At 38.0% G+C, this 19,234-nt stretch overlaps 1 protein-coding gene across 5 annotated transcripts in view; it reads right to left on the bottom strand.

The window, feature by feature from the left end:
• Window positions 1-159: 159 nt before the first annotated feature.
• Window positions 160-19,234, bottom strand: part of ZFYVE16 (zinc finger FYVE-type containing 16) — a 34,158-nt gene continuing 15,083 nt past the window's right edge. For 4 of the 5 annotated variants that reach the window (XM_063321036.1, XM_063321039.1, XM_063321037.1 and 1 more), the window contains exons 4-18: window positions 18,512-18,608; window positions 17,435-17,611; window positions 16,841-16,992; window positions 13,559-13,937; window positions 12,905-13,027; window positions 12,656-12,811; window positions 11,828-12,052; window positions 9,945-10,027; window positions 7,905-8,009; window positions 6,865-7,015; window positions 5,112-5,192; window positions 4,399-4,561; window positions 3,458-3,563; window positions 2,888-3,052; window positions 160-2,006 (exon numbers count right to left, since the gene is read on the bottom strand). In XM_063321036.1, the coding sequence (XP_063177106.1) occupies window positions 1,845-2,006; window positions 2,888-3,052; window positions 3,458-3,563; window positions 4,399-4,561; window positions 5,112-5,192; window positions 6,865-7,015; window positions 7,905-8,009; window positions 9,945-10,027; window positions 11,828-12,052; window positions 12,656-12,811; window positions 12,905-13,027; window positions 13,559-13,937; window positions 16,841-16,992; window positions 17,435-17,611; window positions 18,512-18,608 (2,325 nt within the window). In that variant the 3' untranslated portion in view covers window positions 160-1,844. The remainder of the gene's footprint in view (window positions 2,007-2,887; window positions 3,053-3,457; window positions 3,564-4,398; window positions 4,562-5,111; window positions 5,193-6,864; window positions 7,016-7,904; window positions 8,010-9,944; window positions 10,028-11,827; window positions 12,053-12,655; window positions 12,812-12,904; window positions 13,028-13,558; window positions 13,938-16,840; window positions 16,993-17,434; window positions 17,612-18,511; window positions 18,609-19,234) is intronic. The other variant, XM_063321041.1, reaches the window with a different exon arrangement.

Raw genomic sequence — 19,234 nt, forward strand, 5'->3', positions numbered from 1 at the left:
TTCTCCAGGCTGAACAACCCCAGCTCCCTGAGCCCATCCTCACAGCGGAGGGCCTCCAGGGCTCAGAACATCTCCACGGCCCTCCTGTGGACTCGCTCCAACAGGTCCATGTCTTGGAACAGGTCCAGGCTCCCCAAAACACTGCAAAGACCAGACACATCCACCAAGAAGTTGTCTTTTTTTTTTTTTTTTTAAATAACAGTGATAAGATATCAAGCATTTTAGTTAACTTTCCTCATGATCATTACTTAAAGGAGTTAGTAGAGGGCGAGTGGCAGCTGTTCCTTTGGTTACCCCTATGGCCTGGCCCACACAGTTCAGGGTACAACAGCCACCTCCGACCCCGCCACAGTCCTTCGCTTCTGTTCAACCCTTCGCTGTTGCTTCTTGGCTGTCCGGCTGCAGCTTGTTTTCAAGCAAGGACACGGTTTGTTCATACTGCATATGGTGTGGTCTTCAGCTCTTCTCCAGGACTGCAGGTTCTCTGAAGAAGTCACGTTAACCAGCTCAAACGCAGCCCCAGTTTCCTCCTGGGTCAGGATCTTGAAGCCTGAACCCTTCTAGAACTGGTATTTTAAAGCACAGGTAACAGCAGAGCAGATTAGGTTAAGTTACAAATTGTTTTTGATACAAAAACATAAAATATCCCCTTATTAGCATCAAGAAGGCATCCAAGTTTAGTCTCATTACAAAAATGGTACCAGCATTTTTACTAAAACAATATAGATCCTGTATGTATTTAGTTTTGGTTCTGTTCTTGATAAACAGTTGTGTGACAGTTACCAAACCCCAATTATGGTTCATTGAACCTCAGTACAAATCACATGCATCACAAGTACATAAATAGATCTTAATGACCCAATATCAAAAATACGTAACTATACATGAACTCAGGTATACTAAAAATCAATCTGTTCATGAAAATTCACACTTAATACATCAATTCTCCCTGAAAGTAAAGGTGGCTACTAAGAGGTGGCAAAAGCAGTAGACAGGAGCAGAAAAGATATTGCAGAATTCTGGTCTGACTTATTGCTACATGTAGATTACATCAAGGGTAATCTGTTTTTTATTAATCCTTTAAAGGTCAAATTGTATCAGGACTTCTGAACACAGACTAAAGAAAAAAACCCAGCATTTATAAAAATAGCATCCATTTAAGTTAGATAAATCCTTATAAATACAAGAAAAGAAATCAGTTGTTCTATAAAAAAAATTAATTCAGAGCATATGTTCCTGAAGCACCAGCATAATACTCTAATGTTAAGGACTTCAACTACAACATCTTCATAAACAAACCTGCAAAATTCTTCCTTGTGCTGACCGTAACAAGTGTCAGAAGGTGTGCACTTATAACTGACACATGAAGTTTGCAGTCAGCTACAGATCTTGTATTTGAATCTCAAATGGCAAGAAAACAGTTTTGTGCCAGCTTCTACTTCAGTGTTTTAGCTCATTTGCACATGCAAAGCACATGCTTCAGACAGAAATTAGATCTAACCACAGCAATTTTCAGTAACACATTTATCTGAATTTAAGAGGCAAGATAGTATGGCTTAAAGTTACACTACATATAGAAAATGCTACAGCTGTGTAAAGAGGTAACAAAACCTGCCCTCTTCTGCACCAGTATTAAGTGTAAACTTTCAGAACTTTAGGAAACATTACAAACTACAATTCTTTTGTGGTAGAGTAACCAGAAAGGACTTGAGGGTTTTAAAAAACAGCCTGAAAATCTATTAAAACATAACAGGTTTAGTAAGTTCAACATTTTTAGTGTTTGTAGCATTACAACTTTGGTGTTCAGATCTAGCAAATCAGTATATTGCCTGTAATCAGCCTCATCAAAACAGATGTTCTATAATGAAAAATATTAATTCCATTTTCAATGGTAGACTTGTGGGATCTGACATCCCACCGTGAATCACAGGAATCAGAGCACTGTCCAATTCATTCAGATAGTTCTGTGGAAGAAGGTGACCTCCAGATCCGGCTAAGTACTCAACCTAGAAGGAAAACACATTAATGTTGATACTAACATTTTTTTTATCAACACGACAGCGCAAAAGTGTAGTATCTTGGTAAAACAGTATTTCAGCTAGCATGAAGTAACAAAATAACATTCAAACACTGGGAGCTGGATGGTCTTTGAAGCCAACCATGAATGATTAGGCTTGCCATCAAGAAGCATGCAACACTCTGCATAGGTTTACAGGGACACGCATCCTCTGTTTCCCACACTGCTTCAGTCCGATACCCAGGAGTGATCTGATTGTGTCCTAGTATCACAGTTGCTATTAATTTCAAAATATACTACTGAAAACTGGATTTTCAGGACTGTATTTCCAGCTTCTCTCAAAAAAAGCTGAGGAAGTGTAACACAGAACACCTTCAGAGGCAAGGAACTGAACTGTTCTACAGTTTTGTGATCTTTTGAGGGGCATTGCATGCTGGAAAGCCTTGCCTTCCCTCTCTTCCACTGTCAGCTGGGTAGACCTGTCCTTTTCTGCTGTACGGATTTTGATGCAAATATCCCTTACGGAACTACATTAAGGAGCAAAACCAGCAGTAATTCGAGAAACGCCTCAGAAAATTAGCCCTACAATTCTCTAAATTGACTCACCTTGGAGGCAGATGACTGCCAGAGAGAGTTAGAACCAGGGAAGGACTGACAGCTTACTGCAAGCAGCTACTAGGGAATTTGGGCAGAATAGGGACTATTCCTTTCAAGAAAAACTAGTCATTAAGACAGTTTCTTCATGAAATTCCATCCTCAGTCTGGATCTGGGGTAGGGCAAAAAACCTAAAAGCTTTCAAAAAGAGATCCAAGGTCTTTACAAGAAAGAGATTTCAGTTGGAGTGTCTGCAATAAAAATTGAAAGATTACCATATCTGAGTCAACAGAAACTCTTAGGCCTATTTTATTCATCCCATTATTTTTCAAGGTTTTAAGGTGTCGGCAAAGAGCAGTACTGCAGGCGATAGCAATCTCTTTAGCAAACTGGTGAGGAACAGGACTGGATAGTTCACGGTCCTTTAGAAAATAGTATACCTGAAATTATAGAAAGGATAAGGACAGTCAGCAGCCTGGTTGTATTGAAAAATAAGGAAAAGAATAGTTGAGTACAATGCAGAACAGAGCAAGCTATAATGCTTGTTTGCTGGCAAAAGTATTCTAGCATTTCATATACTCAATCAAAATACTTAAGTGGCCGTGAGAATATCTGGAGTATATCTTTATAGAGTTATCAATGCTAAGAGGCTTTTAGTCTTTTTCAGATGAGAAAAATGAAAAGCATGTAAACTTATCAAAGAGCTACTGAGAACATTCTGCCTATCAGTATGGCTGTACATCAAGTAAGTTAGTTTCTTTAGCAGTATCACTTAGTATGATCACTTTACCACTTAATTGTTCTAAAAGTAACAAAAAGACTCAAGAACAATGTAGTTTACTAACTTCGGTACACTTCATAACTCTTCCCTCTCTTTCAAAGTCTCTGCCTTGTGGTACTTTTTCACTCTGTGTTCCTTCCATTGATTTTCCATCGATTGGGCTTAAAGTTCTATGGAACATAATGTTATGGTTAATAATTACAACAAGGTTTTATGATTTAGATTGAATAACTTGTATGAAATAACATTTACCCCTCCTTAAATGCTATTTGAACAGCTTTACAAGAAAATGTAATACAAGACTTGTACCCATGAAAATACAGATGCTACAAAAAGAAATATCCTGAACAGAAAACAAACAACACTTAATAAAAACCTAATCTTACAGGTTTAAGAAGCTATAAACCACCTTCGGTAAAGACACTGTTTGTTGTAACTGGTCAGAGAAGCCACAGAAAATGGTATACCAAGTCAAATGCATGGTGTAAGAAACAACTTAAGATGAGACAAGTTCTGAGTTAGTACAATTTAAGTTTGAAACTACATAAACAAGCATTCAAATCACGACCAATAAAGATGTCTTGCACCTCCTTTAGCTTTGTTGAATGCTGGCATTCCAAGCAGTGAATGGCCAAGGGCAGTTCTACGCACTTCCAACATCCCCCTGACAAAGAACCTTAAACAGATTAATTGCATCCCCACACAAACTCATTACTGATTTGATAGAGGACTTTCAAAGGGAAGTGAGGATTCATGCACTTTTCCTGTCAACTTTTGAACAGAGAAAACTGTATTAAATTTTGGTGAACTACAAGCAAAACTGTTCTGTTGGTGACATCTAGAGGATTGCAGGTAGTTTACTGTTCTATCCCCTTTCAAGTTTTAGTATCAAGTACTTTCTTTCAATAAAAATACCCTTAGATTAATTTCAAGAAATTAACGGCGGATATTTGAAAATTGGGAACAAGAATTCTCCAAGATGTTTTGCTTTGGTAATATGTTTACCTTTTGTTTGTTTTCTCTTCATTTTCTACCCAGCAAATATCTACGTATTCTTTTATGTCTCCTGTATCCGTTTTGCCACAAGTTATTTTAAAGTCCTTCTTGTCTCTTAATGCCTGACGTAGGTTTTCCATTGTTTCTGGTGTTATTTGTACCATTAATCCATCTAGAAGAAAACCAGTTAAAATTCCAACTTATCTACAGAAAGAGTAGCACAGCTTTTTAGTAGAATCTTGGCTTAAATTCTAGTGGGACCAACCCTCTCCTACAGCTCGTTAATAAAGGCACATCAAATGGACTCCACCACCCAACTACACCATTAAGTGTTACATGAAAGAGGAAGTAATGAAAACCTTTCTTGTCAACAGAACTAAGACTGAAAGATCAATCTTTGATTAATCTTAGAAGTTTTTTTGCATGTATGTGATAATATATGTATTTCATGAATTCGGCAACGAAAACAGTTCCAGATGTAGGCAGCTGTAAAGGAAAGTCAAAGAGACTTGCACTGACTAAAGCAAAATATGTTAAAAAAAACAACTTAGTATCTTTTAGGTGAACTAGCACGTATTTTCCATACAGCATTTGTTTGCAATAGTTTTTATACAAAGTTAAAAATCCTGAAAAGACAAAGTTTAGCTTACTGAGAATAAAGATCCTGCACAAGACTGCTTCTATTTTTATTTTTTTTTTAAATTTTTTTCTAAAATTCTTACCTTCAACTATACTGGATTTAGCTAAAAATCCTGAAGATGTTTTTAAGGCTCCATTAAACACCACAAAACTTGCACCCGTAACTAGAAAAAGTAGGAACAAAGTGAGTACCACTCCATATCACTCAAGTTTGTCATTACTAACATTTAATTTGCATTCCCTTTCAAAAAGGCAGGCAAAAAAAGGTACTGCTATACTGAAAGTACTAACAGAAATCCCTTACTGGCAGGACTGTATGAAACATAACTCTCTAAAGAGAGAAGAATTTTTTCCAATCAGACCTTGGCAAAAAAGACCAGCTTTGTTAACTTATTTTCTGAATACATACAATATCCTTTTAAGGTACTGGTGGCAAGCCAACACAGGCAAGCCAGAAAAGCTCCATGTACAAAAAGGAGAAATAGTTGAAGAAACAGTGGTATGGGTTTTTAGACATGCCGCTCAACTGTTAAATTTAATTTATTTACAGAAGATATTCCTGAAGTTTTAGATAATTTTCAGAGGTACTAAAAGCAACTGGAAGCAAAGACAACATAAGTGAATTTCCATGCACACAGTGCTTCAAACAAGAACATGCTAAGTAGTTACGCTTAATGAAGCACAGAACAACATTTCAAGTTGACACTAGAGGTGGTAAGAGTACACACATATCAATCTGGAATTCCCCCCAGACTAATAGGCCTTTTTGAGAAGCATGCTTTATGAGCCCAGACATGCTGCCACGCTGCACAGCTGTATTACTTTCAGAACCTAAAGGGTACCCTCTACACTCTTCTCTGCACAGGTGGTTGCCATCAGTTTGCTAGGTGTTGCTCACTGTTACTGTATTTCTATACACTCGGTTATTGAGACTATTTGTTTATGTGCGTAAATACATTGCCCAATTCACATGAATATTAAATTTAGATTTTGAAATATGTAAAGAATCTGTCTGAAAATATAAGTTATATTAATGACATTCTGGAAACAAGGAGGAAAAAAGTATTAATCTCCCTTTAATGTGACATTTGTAAAAGGTAGCTAAGTGTTGACATAAACCAGCAACATTTTATTTTGCATTTAGAATCACAGAATCTTCACGGTTGGAAAGGACCTTTGAAATTGAGTCCAACCATACATACACAAAAAAAACCCTACAATCTCTGCCACTAGAGCATGCCCTGAAGTGCCATATCTAGACGTTTCTTAAACACCTCTAGGGACGGTGACTCAACCACCTCCCTGGGCAGGCTGTTCCAGTGCCTGACCACTCTTTCAGTAGAGTAATTCTTCCTAATATCTAATCTAAACCTGCCCTGCCGCAACTTCAGACCATTTCCTCTGGTCCTGTCATTATTCACCTGGGAGAAGAGGCCAACACCCACCTCTCTACACCCTCCTTTCAGGTAGTTGTGGAGGGCAATGAGGTCTCCCCTCAGCCGCCTCTTCTCCAAGCTAAACATGCCCAGCTCCCTCAGCCTCTCCTCGTATGACCTGGTCTCCAGACCCCTCACCAGCCTGGTAGCTCTCCTCTGGACACGCTCCAGCACTTCAATGTCCCTCTTGTACAGCGGGGCCCAGAACTGGACACCGTACTTGAGGTGAGGCCTCACCAGTGCCGAGTACAGAAGCAATTTAAATTGCTTTGCTGCTTGAATGCTGAACTTTTTGTCTCAACCACTTACTGGGAATACAGATTTTTCCTTACAGCCTAAAAGCAAACTAATTTCTCCAGAAATGTGATTTTTCTCCCTAAGCCAAATTAGACAAGCTTACCTTTCCTGGGATGTCCAGTAGCACTGATTGCTTGTGTGTGATAGAGGCCATGCTTATTCTGCACACACACTAAGTGAGAATCTGCTTCAGTATTAAAACTTGCTCCAATACTAATTACATGTTCATTAGAAGAATTTATCACCTTCATTACCTGCCAACACAAAATTTGGCATTAAACTGACAAATCTCACTTCACAATATTCACTTTAAAGACACGACATTAGAAAAATCCATCTCTCAAAGCAAATCCCAAGAATTATTCACATAGTTAATTACAGAGAGTTTGGACAATGCAGTTTACCATGACAGGCTGGACCAACACTAAGCATGATCAAAAATACTACTTCATTTGAGAAGGATAAGTAAGTCTGAGTACCTACCACTGGACAATGCAGAATATCAGCTGTACGGATTTTGTTGGTCTTAAGGCTAAGATACCCATTAAGCCTCATGCAGTTTACTATTCAGGGGATTTTTTTTGTTAAAGCTGAAGTAAACAAATTGTAATAAAAACTACACTGGCAAGAAAGATTTTTTTATTTTCCCCAAGTTTTACGCAAACCACCATCATCAGGAAATGTGTAAGAGAGAATCCTTGAAAAGACATGCTAAAAGATTTTGAAGAAACTGTTGATTTTTCTGCATTTAATAGGTATCCTAAAGCTCAGCTTTTCACTCATCATTATCCACCTTCCAACATACCCAGGAAGAAGGAAATGTGTGTTCAGATAATTCCATGCCCTCCCCCCATCACATGCTTACATCAGTTTGAAGTTCAAAGAGCCTACTGCACAGCAAATAGCAAAGTCATCTAGAGAGCTGATATCAAGTGGAGAATTCACTTGCAGAACTGCCTGGAAACTGACTACAGAATAAAAAAATTACAGCCTCTAAGAACCAGCCCCCCTATCCTTTTTAAAAAAAAAAAAGAAAGAAAAAAAAAAAAAAGGAGCTCATGTGAAAGATGTGACTGATGTTATATTAAAAATAAAGACTAAAGCAGTGTAGATTAGAAAGCTAATCAAGATGATTTTACTCACCTCATTATACTTCCTTAGGGGTATTTTAATACAGCTTCTACCCATTTCCACATGAACAAACAGGTTGTCTATAGTATGCAAAGTATACTGATAATTTCTAAGGTCCTGTAACAGATGACATTTTTATGTTAGCGGACAATTAAGTATCACTTTCTTACCTTTTATAACAAATATTATTTAACTAAAGTACTTTACATACATCTCTAACACTTCTAAAGAATAATGACATTAAGGGTTGCTAAAGACTTTTTTCCTGCTATGATGTAGGCGAAGGGTACCTTAGTGAATATATAAACAAATATATAGCACTGACAAGGTAGCTCTATTTACTAGTGGGTTATTTAGACTATGGCTACTTTATGCATTTTAGGATCTTACAGTGTTTTAGGTAATAAAATACTTCAACACCTTCCATCTCTGACAGAAAGGCAAAGCATGGAAGACCGCATATAGCTTTTTTCCAGGCTCACGCTCTGTCTCTTACAGCTCTAACTTCTTGAGCTATAGCTTGAATACGGCACTGTTTCTCATACCTTGCTCTGACAGAAGTTATGATCTATTGTACCATCTATGATACGATCTATCATCTCAGCCACACCTGCAAAATTTTCCTATTCTGTTTTATTCCAGAAGAACAACATTAGGTGTAAAATGGTCTCATTCACCTTTACTAACGCAGCTAAGAAAGGTTACAGAAGGCTCTTGTCACCAGCTGAGACAGGTAATCACAGCTGTAGCAAGAAGGGTATTTATGAATAGATCTCTGCATCAAAAGATTCAACTGAGCTGGCATTGTTTTAGCAATATGAAGGATACACATCACAGATGGCCTTTGCCTTCATCATTTACCACAACTTCAGTCACTTGTGCGGTACGGGATTTTATATGATCTTTAATTGAGGATTTGCACCATGTGTAGTTAAAAATGTAATAACTGCAAAATGTTCCTTTTGATATCTTACAAATGCATCCTCCTGCTGCATCAAATAAGGTAGTCCTGCCAAGGAGCACATGCTCCCACTGCCTGCTTGAAGCTACATTACAAACACAGCTATGAAGGAGAATCGGAGTAACTCTAACCCAGCTTCATATAAACTCCACAGAAGTCGCCTTCCTCAAAGTCTGAAGATGCAATTCCACATTGGTACTGGCACCTCACCAGTCAGGCAGGGAGCTGGCTCATGGAATTAAAATGTAAGATTCCTCCATTTAGAAAAAACACACTGTTTTTCAGATGGTGCAACTCTTCTGATTGATACCTTATGTGATGACATGGACATCAACAGCGGCAAAAAAGAAAAGAGGGGCCAAAGACTGCAGTTTCATTTCAGCTGTAACAGTCTCTAGACTTATAAGAGAGGATTTAGCGGTCACCTAAATAATACATGCAATTCTCTCCACAGCCTCACAGCACTTTTCATCACAGCATTAACGGTAAATTCTATCTAAGTATTAGAAGAAGGCTACTGGTCAGGAATACAGGCTTACTGAAGTTTAAATCAAATTATTTGAGTAACAGAGAAAGAACTTCCTCAGTGAATGGCATAAATTCCAGCCCTGACTTACTCTGACAATTCTGCCAAAAATCAAAGTTCTTCACGTAAGACAGACTAGTTAATCGTGTTAAGATTATGTTTGTGTGACAAAGTAATTACTGGTACAGTTAGACCACAGCATCTGCCTGTCAACTTTCAGCTTCAAAAAATATTACATTTAAGACTAGAATTCTCGCACCACACCAATGCTTGAAAGAGAAAAATGCAACTGAACAATTATTAACAGCTTGAATGTAAATGTCAGCATTTTTCTTATTCATTTAAAGCCATTTCTTAATACCAGAACTAATGCATAACGATGTAATGTGAAAGACACAGCTTTCCTGACTCACATATAAATACTCTTTGGTAAGGAAGTTTCAAGTCAGGTATGAAGAACAAAGATATCAGCCCTTTGCGAAAAATAACTCTTTCAAGAATAGTTTTGAGGATATTTTATACAATCTAAATTACAACACGAAAAGAGAATGAAACATTTACTCACAACAAGCAGATTCATAATTGTGTGTCCTATCTCTCCAAACAGTGGCTTCCGGTGCCTGAAACTTACTACAGGAGTTGGATATGCTAAGATGAAGGAAGGAAAAAACAAAAGGTCACGTTTACCTATCAACAACTGTAAGATTTGCTAATCCAAGTATTTATTTTTATTTTCAGCTATAGCCGATGTTTCTTATCTCAGTCTCTGACCAGCCAAAGGAACTACAGCCCCTCTCTGATTCTCTGGTACAGGCTGTCCTTCATCCCACTGCACGGTTTCCCCACCCATGGTTAAATCCTACTGCAATGTCGCTGCATGGAGTCACTCTCCTGCAGCAGTAATTTTGTGTCAGAGACTTGTTGCTGCTTTGGTATGCTTTGACAGCTATGTTTCTTGCAACAGGTGATCTGGGCAGAAACATCCTGGGTTGAGTCTTTGGGTGACCAGCTGTGGGAGGGGTTGCAAGGCTTTGTAGTTGCTTGAATAAGAATACCATACAGGTTAACATCTGCTTCTTTGTTAATGCTGCAATACAAAGTGAAGTACCACTTCGTACAGATAAGCAAGAATAGAGTGAGTGAGGATGTTCATACAAAGTAACATGCTTTAAAGTCCCATGGCTGCAATGGGAAACACAGGCAGATGGAAACTAGGGAAGACAATGAAAGGCAGGAGATCACCGGATACAGTATGAAGCTGTTTGAAAACAAGACAAGTAACACAGCACAGTCAGGACTGCTAGGCCAAAGATGCAAAATTGGTTAATAAAAAAAAAAAAAAAAAAAAAGACAAGTAGTTTGTTAGGAGAAAGAAGAATGACAAACAAGCTACCACCCATGTCAACATGCAGTCAGAAGCCTGGCCAGTAGAAATCTGCTATTGACTCAGGAAATCCATGAACAAGTGACTGATACGTATTTATGGACTGGAAGCTTCTAGAATAGTAGGCTTATTTAGCAAAAATGCACTGAAGTGAGGAAAGCTGTCTATGACCCCTTTTTTAATTCCATTCCACTTAAGTAACTGCTGCATGCTGCACCTTATCTGAACTCCTGCTCTCTAGATCATAAGCAGCAGTGCAACAGGAAACAAATCAGCACCGATATCACTGAAGTAAATGCCTGCGTTACTCAGGTAAGTACACAAGCAACTCTACAAGGCATTTAGGACAGTATCTGCTTTCAGGTCTTGCTCAAGCTAGCTTTATCTGCTCTTCAAGGCAATGGGAATCTGCATAAACGCTTTCGTTTGGTGAGGCTGGAGCAGAGTCAGCATACACCTTGTTGTCAGAGTGCAAAATTCTCCCATTCAGCCTGCAGCAGACTGTGGAAGATAATTCCCACAAGGATGCTGTGTCACTGCACAACCTGTGGCGGTGCACGTTTACATGCTCCCCATCCACTTCACTTGGAAAGCATGTGTCCTGCATTTTTACAGGCCTAGAGACTTCGAATGTATTAATAAGTTATCCTTATAAGTAACGAATACCTTTATCCATTTGATGAAGCGGTAATATTTTGCCCATATACTAAATTTCAGTAATTTAATTCAAAAAACCAACTTGTGAGAGTTGTATATGGGGCTTCTGAACTTCCCTTCAAACTTTTCTCCTATGACAACAGAAGTCAGACATTTTGAGTTTACTACTGTCAGTTCTGCTTTCTTATCTTTCTCATAATCTAAGAATATAATCAAGGGACTCCAATAACACAATGTAAATCCCAAGTGTCTTAATAGGTGGCTTCCTATGTATGAAACTTCAGCATTACACAGGTGCAATACAAAATACTGCAAAGATGATTTCAAATATTTTGCTTGTCTAGAAACCTTTCATTTTCCAAAGGGAATTTTACACTCATACAGCTATTTAAAGCGTTAAAACTTACCCCCATATTCTGCTCCCAATCTCAACATTAAACGGATTGGAAAAACTTTCACCCAGGGAATTTCCATTTTATGGATAAGAATGCCATAAAGAAAAGGGTTATCTGGTAGAATCTGATCATCAAGTTTCTGAAAAATTGGTGAAACAAACAGGAATCCTCCATGTTCTTTGCTACCGAGAAAGTTTTCAGTAAAAGTAATGTTTTCCATGTTTCTTATTAACCTTCCTGTAGAAAGAGAAACAGAGAGTCTTTACACATCTGGAGAAGTAACACATCGGTGTCAAGAAAACTACTCTAACCAGTTGTAAGACATACGGTGTATCTCATATCTTCCTGAAAGTCTGACAGACATCTAAACCCATAGACTAAGTGTTCAGTATTTATTAACTGAATTAACTTGTACATGAAGCTAGTTTTTTGCAAAGAATACCAAAACCCCTGAAGTGTACAATGTTTTGGCACACACCAATTGATGAACTTCGATTAACAGACCTCAAACACCTATACACACAAGAGTACTGTACTTCTACAAATGAAGTTCCAGATGTCCTAAACCATACACTCAAGAACTTATACCCAGAATCTCTAGTATAGTAGGACTGAATAACACCAAAACAAACAGCAAAAACAATGTTTACAGAAGTATATGAAACAAAGAAACTTTTTTTTCCCCTCTTATTTAGAGCCCAAGGCTAACACTGCAAGATTTTTCAACAGAATCATTAGATACCTAACAAATACTTGAAGAAAAATTACATACCAACTTCCAGCTTTATAGATCATCAAGAAGATATTCTAAAGTAAAATTTAGACATTAAAATCACATACCTTTCATTGCATCCTTGTAGATGTCAATAAATAATTTGAATATTTCACTAGGAAAAATCTCTTCATCTGGCAAACACTGCAACAGAATGACAATTTCTGCCTGACCCAAACCATGTAGTCCATTTGTTGAGAAGCACCAGCACTTCTCTGAAGAATCTGTAATTAAAAAGGTGGATACCACAGTAATGTTGTTTCACGGTCAGAAAAAGAAAGCTGGATTCAGTGGAGAAGATAAGGTGCACTACTTACAAGTTATTAGCTTGACATTCACAAGCAAGTTTGCATTTAGGATAAAAGTTAATGGATTAGGACTTTCTTCCACAAGAAGCAGAGTGACCTGTTGGTGAGATGGATGTTCTTCCACTAGAGGATCTAAATAAATTAACACCCAATTAAGTTAAACATGTCAGCCAACTACCTAAAACAAGAATTACAGATCAGTGCATATAAAACACTGTCCCATCCTCCTATCTTAAGAGGCTGGTAATTATCCTCATACTTAGAATTACTACAGATCAACCAATGAACAGCTTGCTCACCCTAAGATTCAAGGAACATATAAAAATAAAGCAGTAACTTTCAACAAGGTGCAAACTAGGGCTACCATTCATTTTGTAATTACTGACAAACTGTGTATGCTGTCTCCTCATCCATGTACTGGTACTTTCAGTTATCATCAGTAAGCACAGTCACTACTGTAATGAATTTAAGTCATGAAGTATTCTTTTCATAACATATTGATACTGTTAATAGTGCATGTTCAGTTACCCAACAATCCATTCCAATTTGCAGCAAATAAATGAGGGATCAGAATGGTACTAAAATACAAATTATATACATACAAGTTCATATTTAGAATCTTGCATGAGGTCATTAAATATTAACAAAATTCTCAAATTTTACCTTTTCCTTTTTCGCCCACTGCAAGCAAAAGCGGTGGCAGTTTGTCACCATCAGGAACAAGGCTGATTTCTTTACGAACACAGTTTTCAACACCACACAGTGCTCTGTAACTTGAAGGACTAACAGGCATATCACTTGTAGTCTGATCAACTGAGCCGGAACTAGTCTTCTCAGCCTCTGCAGCAGGAGAACACTCTTTAGTTCCTAGAGTTACAGATTTATAACTGTGTACCACCTCACTCTGGCCTGGAACAGCCTGCTGTGCATCATCTGAACAAGCAGAAGGACATAATTCCTCCAGTCTTGTAGTCGTATCAGTTTCTTCTTTAAGTCTTGGATTTACATCAGTTAATGTGTCATTTTCCTCTGGGTTTGCAGCCTATGAAGAAAAAGAACAACAACAACAAAAAATCTACACTCTTGTTTCACAACAAGCTAAAATTTCATTACTAGATTCCAGAAGGAAAAAGAGACAGAAATCTATCACAAATATTGATAATGCATTTCCTCTAAACAAGGAGGCGGCCACTAAATCTCTCCTGGCTCTTCTTGTTTTTATTTCCATCTTTAGAAGTTACACTAGTCCCTATTTTAGTTGAAGATGCATCATTAATTTATTTATTCAGTAACACAAAATTCTTATCAGAGCACTGCAGATTAGCCATTTTAGCATACAACAGTCCAATGTAAAACAATGAACAATAAACAAGTACCCCTCCAGAAATGTGTTTAGTATTACTGTTTCCCCAACTCATAGCTACTGAACATTGTCATCATTGTAATTTGCCATCACTGGGATCAGCAGTTCAGTTCTGCAAACGTATTTCTATTTCTACACTACATATAAATACCTAAGTCTACTATTTCACAGTCTGATTAATTTCTAGTTTGGAGTCAAACCTATGCTACTCCACCAGCAAAATGGATATGACAAGCTATAAGCACAGGCATATTAGGATATGAGCTGCCATCAAAAAAAGCCCAAAAAACCAAATTGAGAGGTGCGCTGTCATCGTTCAAGTATGCTAGACTTGCATCCTATCTCAATAGGGAAGACTTTGCACTGCAACGAGAAAAAAAACCTACAACTCTATGCTTGTCCTGTGACAGTTCTCCCGGTATGCCATCAGCTTCCAGCAATTCTCTTAACAGGAAAATCCTCTTAACAGGAAAAAAAAAAACAAAACAAAAACCACACACACACCAACCCCCAAAATAACACCCCACAAACACAGACAAAAACATGACTAAACTGGCCTCTAACAGACTTCTTCCCCATGAATTTGCTTGCTGGTGTTTCACATCACTTTATACTTTTGACCTTCATAGCATCCTGTGGCAGTGTGTTCAGGATTACGTGTTACCTAGTAAAATACATCCTTTGCTTCAAAGCGGCAGTATGACGGTTTTGTTTTAGTTTCTGAAGCTTCATAGAAGAACCATCAACTGATTGTTTCCAACTCGCTTTGTCCATGCTGCTCTTAATTTCAGACATCGCTCATCTTTTGCAAGGTAAAATATTCTACTCTTTCCTCAAAATGGAAGACAGGCTGTACCTTTTGATTACTATAATGGTTAGTGCAAGAACTCTAGGTATATTCAAGCTCTGGGAGCAGCACTGATGCATTTAGTGTCATAATGATTTTCTACTTCACTTTCTCTCCATTACCATCTCTGTTTGCCCCATCCCTGGAAACACTGAAGGTCATGTTGGATGGGGCTCTGAGCCACCTGATCTAGTGGAAGATGTCCCTGTTCACTGCAGGGGGGCTGGACTGGATGACCTTTAAAGGTCCCTTACAACACTAACCATTCTATGATTCTATACCACCCATTTACTTCCCTTTTTAACAACTGCTTAAATATTTTCTTCAGGTTGATCACTGATCATAAATTCTCTTTTCCTGATAAGTGATACAGTAATAAATATAATCTTTTAGCCCAGCCGAAGTCATGCACTCCTTATTCTGCATTTAAGGACATAATGGCATCTGTCATTTTAGCATCCAGTTCACTAGTATCGGGAATTTACCTGCCTTCACTGTCTGAATAATTTTACCATTTTTATCATCTGTGAGTTTGCTGAATAGCGTGGAGTCCAGGACAGACAACTGTGGGTCTCAAACCTTTATCACTTAATTTGCACGTTTATGAACTGGAAGGATTTTTTTTTTAATTTATCTTATTGATGCTTAATTTCTTTTCAAGAGCTCTTGACGAGCTTTTCTAGAAATACAGGTTCATCAACAATATCAGCATTACTCTACCATTCTTTACAGACTAATAGAAGTGAGAAGCACAATCAGCCCTATAAAACAATCTCAGTGCTTTCTTGCTGTTGGTCTGAATGGATCCTCCAGTCTAAAGTTTCTAGGGAAGCCAGATTCACCTGCAGCTTACTGGAGTTTCTCCTTGTTCAAATGAAGTCATATTTACTACTACCTGTTCTTCATGAATTAACAGTGGTTTACATGCTATACACTTGGTAACTGTTCAGAGCCCCCATATACAAATAATAATGATCTGTTTGTTCGCTTTACTAATTTGTTTTGAACACTCCTGAATGCTGTTAGAATCATAGAATTCATATTACCACTTGACAAAGCGCTTCAGAGCTATGTTTTATTTTAAAGAAGCTCCAGCTGAGCAATCTCTCCAAATCTTTCCAAAGCAAACTTACAGCACTTCTTTGGACTCTTACTGTGAAGTGCTGCTAGTTCAACACCACGAGTATGATCTATTACAAAAAAAAGCCAAGCCCCCTCTCAATTCAGTATTAGTTCGCAATAGAAGCAGTAAGTAGATTTTGATGCATCCCATGATCTAGTATTCTAGGGCGTTAAACAGCTTCTGGTTAGTCTAATCCAACATGCCAACTACAGCAAGCCACTGGAAAAAAAACCACAAACTTATAGTAGAAGTATGCTGTTAATGACAGGTTTCAGAACTGCGGCTGAGGTTACCATCACAAAAGTAGTTAATCAAAGGCTGTGTATAATAAAAATCATCTTGTTTTGGAAAATCTTCTGCCATACCATTTCTGAAGTTCACACACATCCCAAAACAAACACAGTTTCCTCTGAAGTAGGGTCTACAAAATGTTTCAACCCAAGGACTTCACAGCCACTCCCCCCAAAAAAACCCCAAAACCAAATATTGGCTTGGATTCCAAAAGCTATGAAGCAAAAGTCGTATTTTGGTATGTAAGGGACGCTACCAATAGCAAAACAAAGGTATTTCAAGAGGTAATTCATGCACCTACATACACTTCTTAATTCATACCATATGCATCTCTGGCAAGTCAGGGTTTACTGGACTTAAGTCCTGTGATGACCTCTTTGCTCCAGATGAAAGTTTTGTTGTATCTGCCACTTCACCATTTGGCAAAATACCATCTGCAAACCAAACTCTCCTCTGTTCTTTGGGGCACAGACCTAGGGCAGGTGAAGGAAACAACACTGACTTCATATTATTGTACTGGTGTAACAGCTGAAAGGGATAAAAATTAAGCTCCTTCACCCCCCACATACATAATCTGTTTACAAAGCACAGGTAGACAGTTTGACACTAGGCAGTCTCCAGTCAGGCAAATACATGCAAAAAAATCTCATATCAAACAATACAAACAGAGAGGACAATGAAATAAAAAACCCAAACATTCACATTTCATAAACACAGACTTAAGACAGAGTTGGCCAAGCTCATACATGGCATCAAAACTGGGAACGAAAAGTAACTTTCCAGTGTCCCAGTTCACAGTTTCCATTTCCCACAGAAAATACCAGTATACCAAGTATGTATCCATGATGTGATTAAACAAGTCTTTCCAAAGAGATCCTGAAAGCATTAAGATATATTATACTGTATTTAGCATACCTTCAATACCAGGTTGTTTAAGTACTGAGATAGGTAACAATGCAGAAGGTGAAGGAGAGCTAGCACTACCAGATATCTGGGCCTCCTCCAAAGGTGGAACAGCAGAAGAATACTCAGAGGAGATACTGGAACTGGGGACGGGACCAGTTGGACTCATCATCCTTTCAAATGCCTGTGCTAAAAAAGTGTGGGTAGCTTTTAAGATCTCTCAATTTCATTCTCACAAAAATTTTGTTTACCATATAGCATTACAGGTGGTTTGTTTTGCAAGAGCAGTGCACAATTGGTGAGACAGTTACAAAAAACAAACACTCAAGCTATTGTAGAGAAGAAAATTTAGACTTCTTGATTTTCTACCTGCACACTTGCCTCATTAATTTCTAACATAGAAACAGACCTCCCTGTACATCTTGCTACTGTTGCAGTGACTACATTCAACCATACAATCCCTGTACCTTGGTGCAAAAACATGTATCATATTTATCAAGTCAAATTCCACTCAGGTGGCATATTAAAAATCTGATATGTTCTCAACTTGTTATTTAAATATTAATAATTAGGACCTCAATTTTCTCCTGATGTTTCCATAAGAATCCATGCTTAAGCTTTTCTTAACGGAAAGCTATCTTATGATTCAGTTACTGTAGTACTGTTAAGTGACTTGTAAAGACAGCAGGACAGAAAGCTACATGAAATGGGCAAATAACATGTGAGAACAAGTTAGGGTATGGTCTTCAAACATGCAGAAGGCTACTGCGGCAGGAGGATCACTTTTGCTAGAATCCTGCCACAGACGACCCAACAGTGTAACTTTATATTTAGTCCTGCAGAGTGCAAACCAAATTTTTTTTTTTTTTTTAAATAAAAAGTAACCAGCTTGCTACTCAAAATTTAAAATAACAACTGGAATCCAACTAAGAGGTACAATTACTCTCTTATTCCCTCCATCTCAGAAATCGGAAAACATACACTAATTAGACTACTGAAGTTCCCTAAAAAGAACAAAGATTAAAGAGATGCTAGCTGTACCTATTCTTCCTTAATGATGAATACCATTACGCAAAAAAAACTTTTTACCTTTATTAATATCATCGTAACAGCCAGTACAGACTCTTGCTTCCTTCTCCATGTATTGTAGCTTGCACTTTCGTTTGCAACAACCACCACAAAAAACCTGAACCAGAAAAAGATTTAATTAAATATTATATACAAAATCCCAGTATTTCCTGAATTAAGTTCCTATTATTATTTACTTCATTTACTAAAAGACATTGCATTAGATAAAGCACACATGCACATTTTTGGAAGTAGGGAAGGAGAAAAGCATCTTTAGCATATGTATCTTATAATACATTTCTGTTTAGGAAGGAAGGAAAATACTAGACTAAAAAGGCTTTTACTGCATCCAGCTCCGGAGTCCTCAGCACAGGAAGGACATGGACCTGTGGAAGTCAGAGGAGAGCCACAAAAATGGTCAGAGGAATGGAATACCTCTCCTGTGAGGACAGGCTGAGAGACCTGGGGTTGTTTCACCCGGAGAAGAGAATGCTCTGGGGAGACTTTATTGTGGTCTTTCAGTACTTCAAGGGGGCTGTTAAGAAAGATCGGGACAGACTTTTTACCAGGGCCTGCAGTGACAGAACAAGGGGCAATGATTTTCAACTGAAGGCAGATTTAGACTGGACATAAGAAATAACTTTTTTTACAATGAGGGTGGTGGGACACTGAAACAGGTTGCTCAGAGAAGCTATGGATGCTCCATCACTGGCAGTGTTCAAGGTCAGGTTCAATGGGGCTCTG

The sequence above is a fragment of the Chroicocephalus ridibundus genome, chromosome Z (genome assembly GCF_963924245.1).
Source record: "Chroicocephalus ridibundus chromosome Z, bChrRid1.1, whole genome shotgun sequence".
Lineage (NCBI taxonomy): Eukaryota > Metazoa > Chordata > Aves > Charadriiformes > Laridae > Chroicocephalus > Chroicocephalus ridibundus.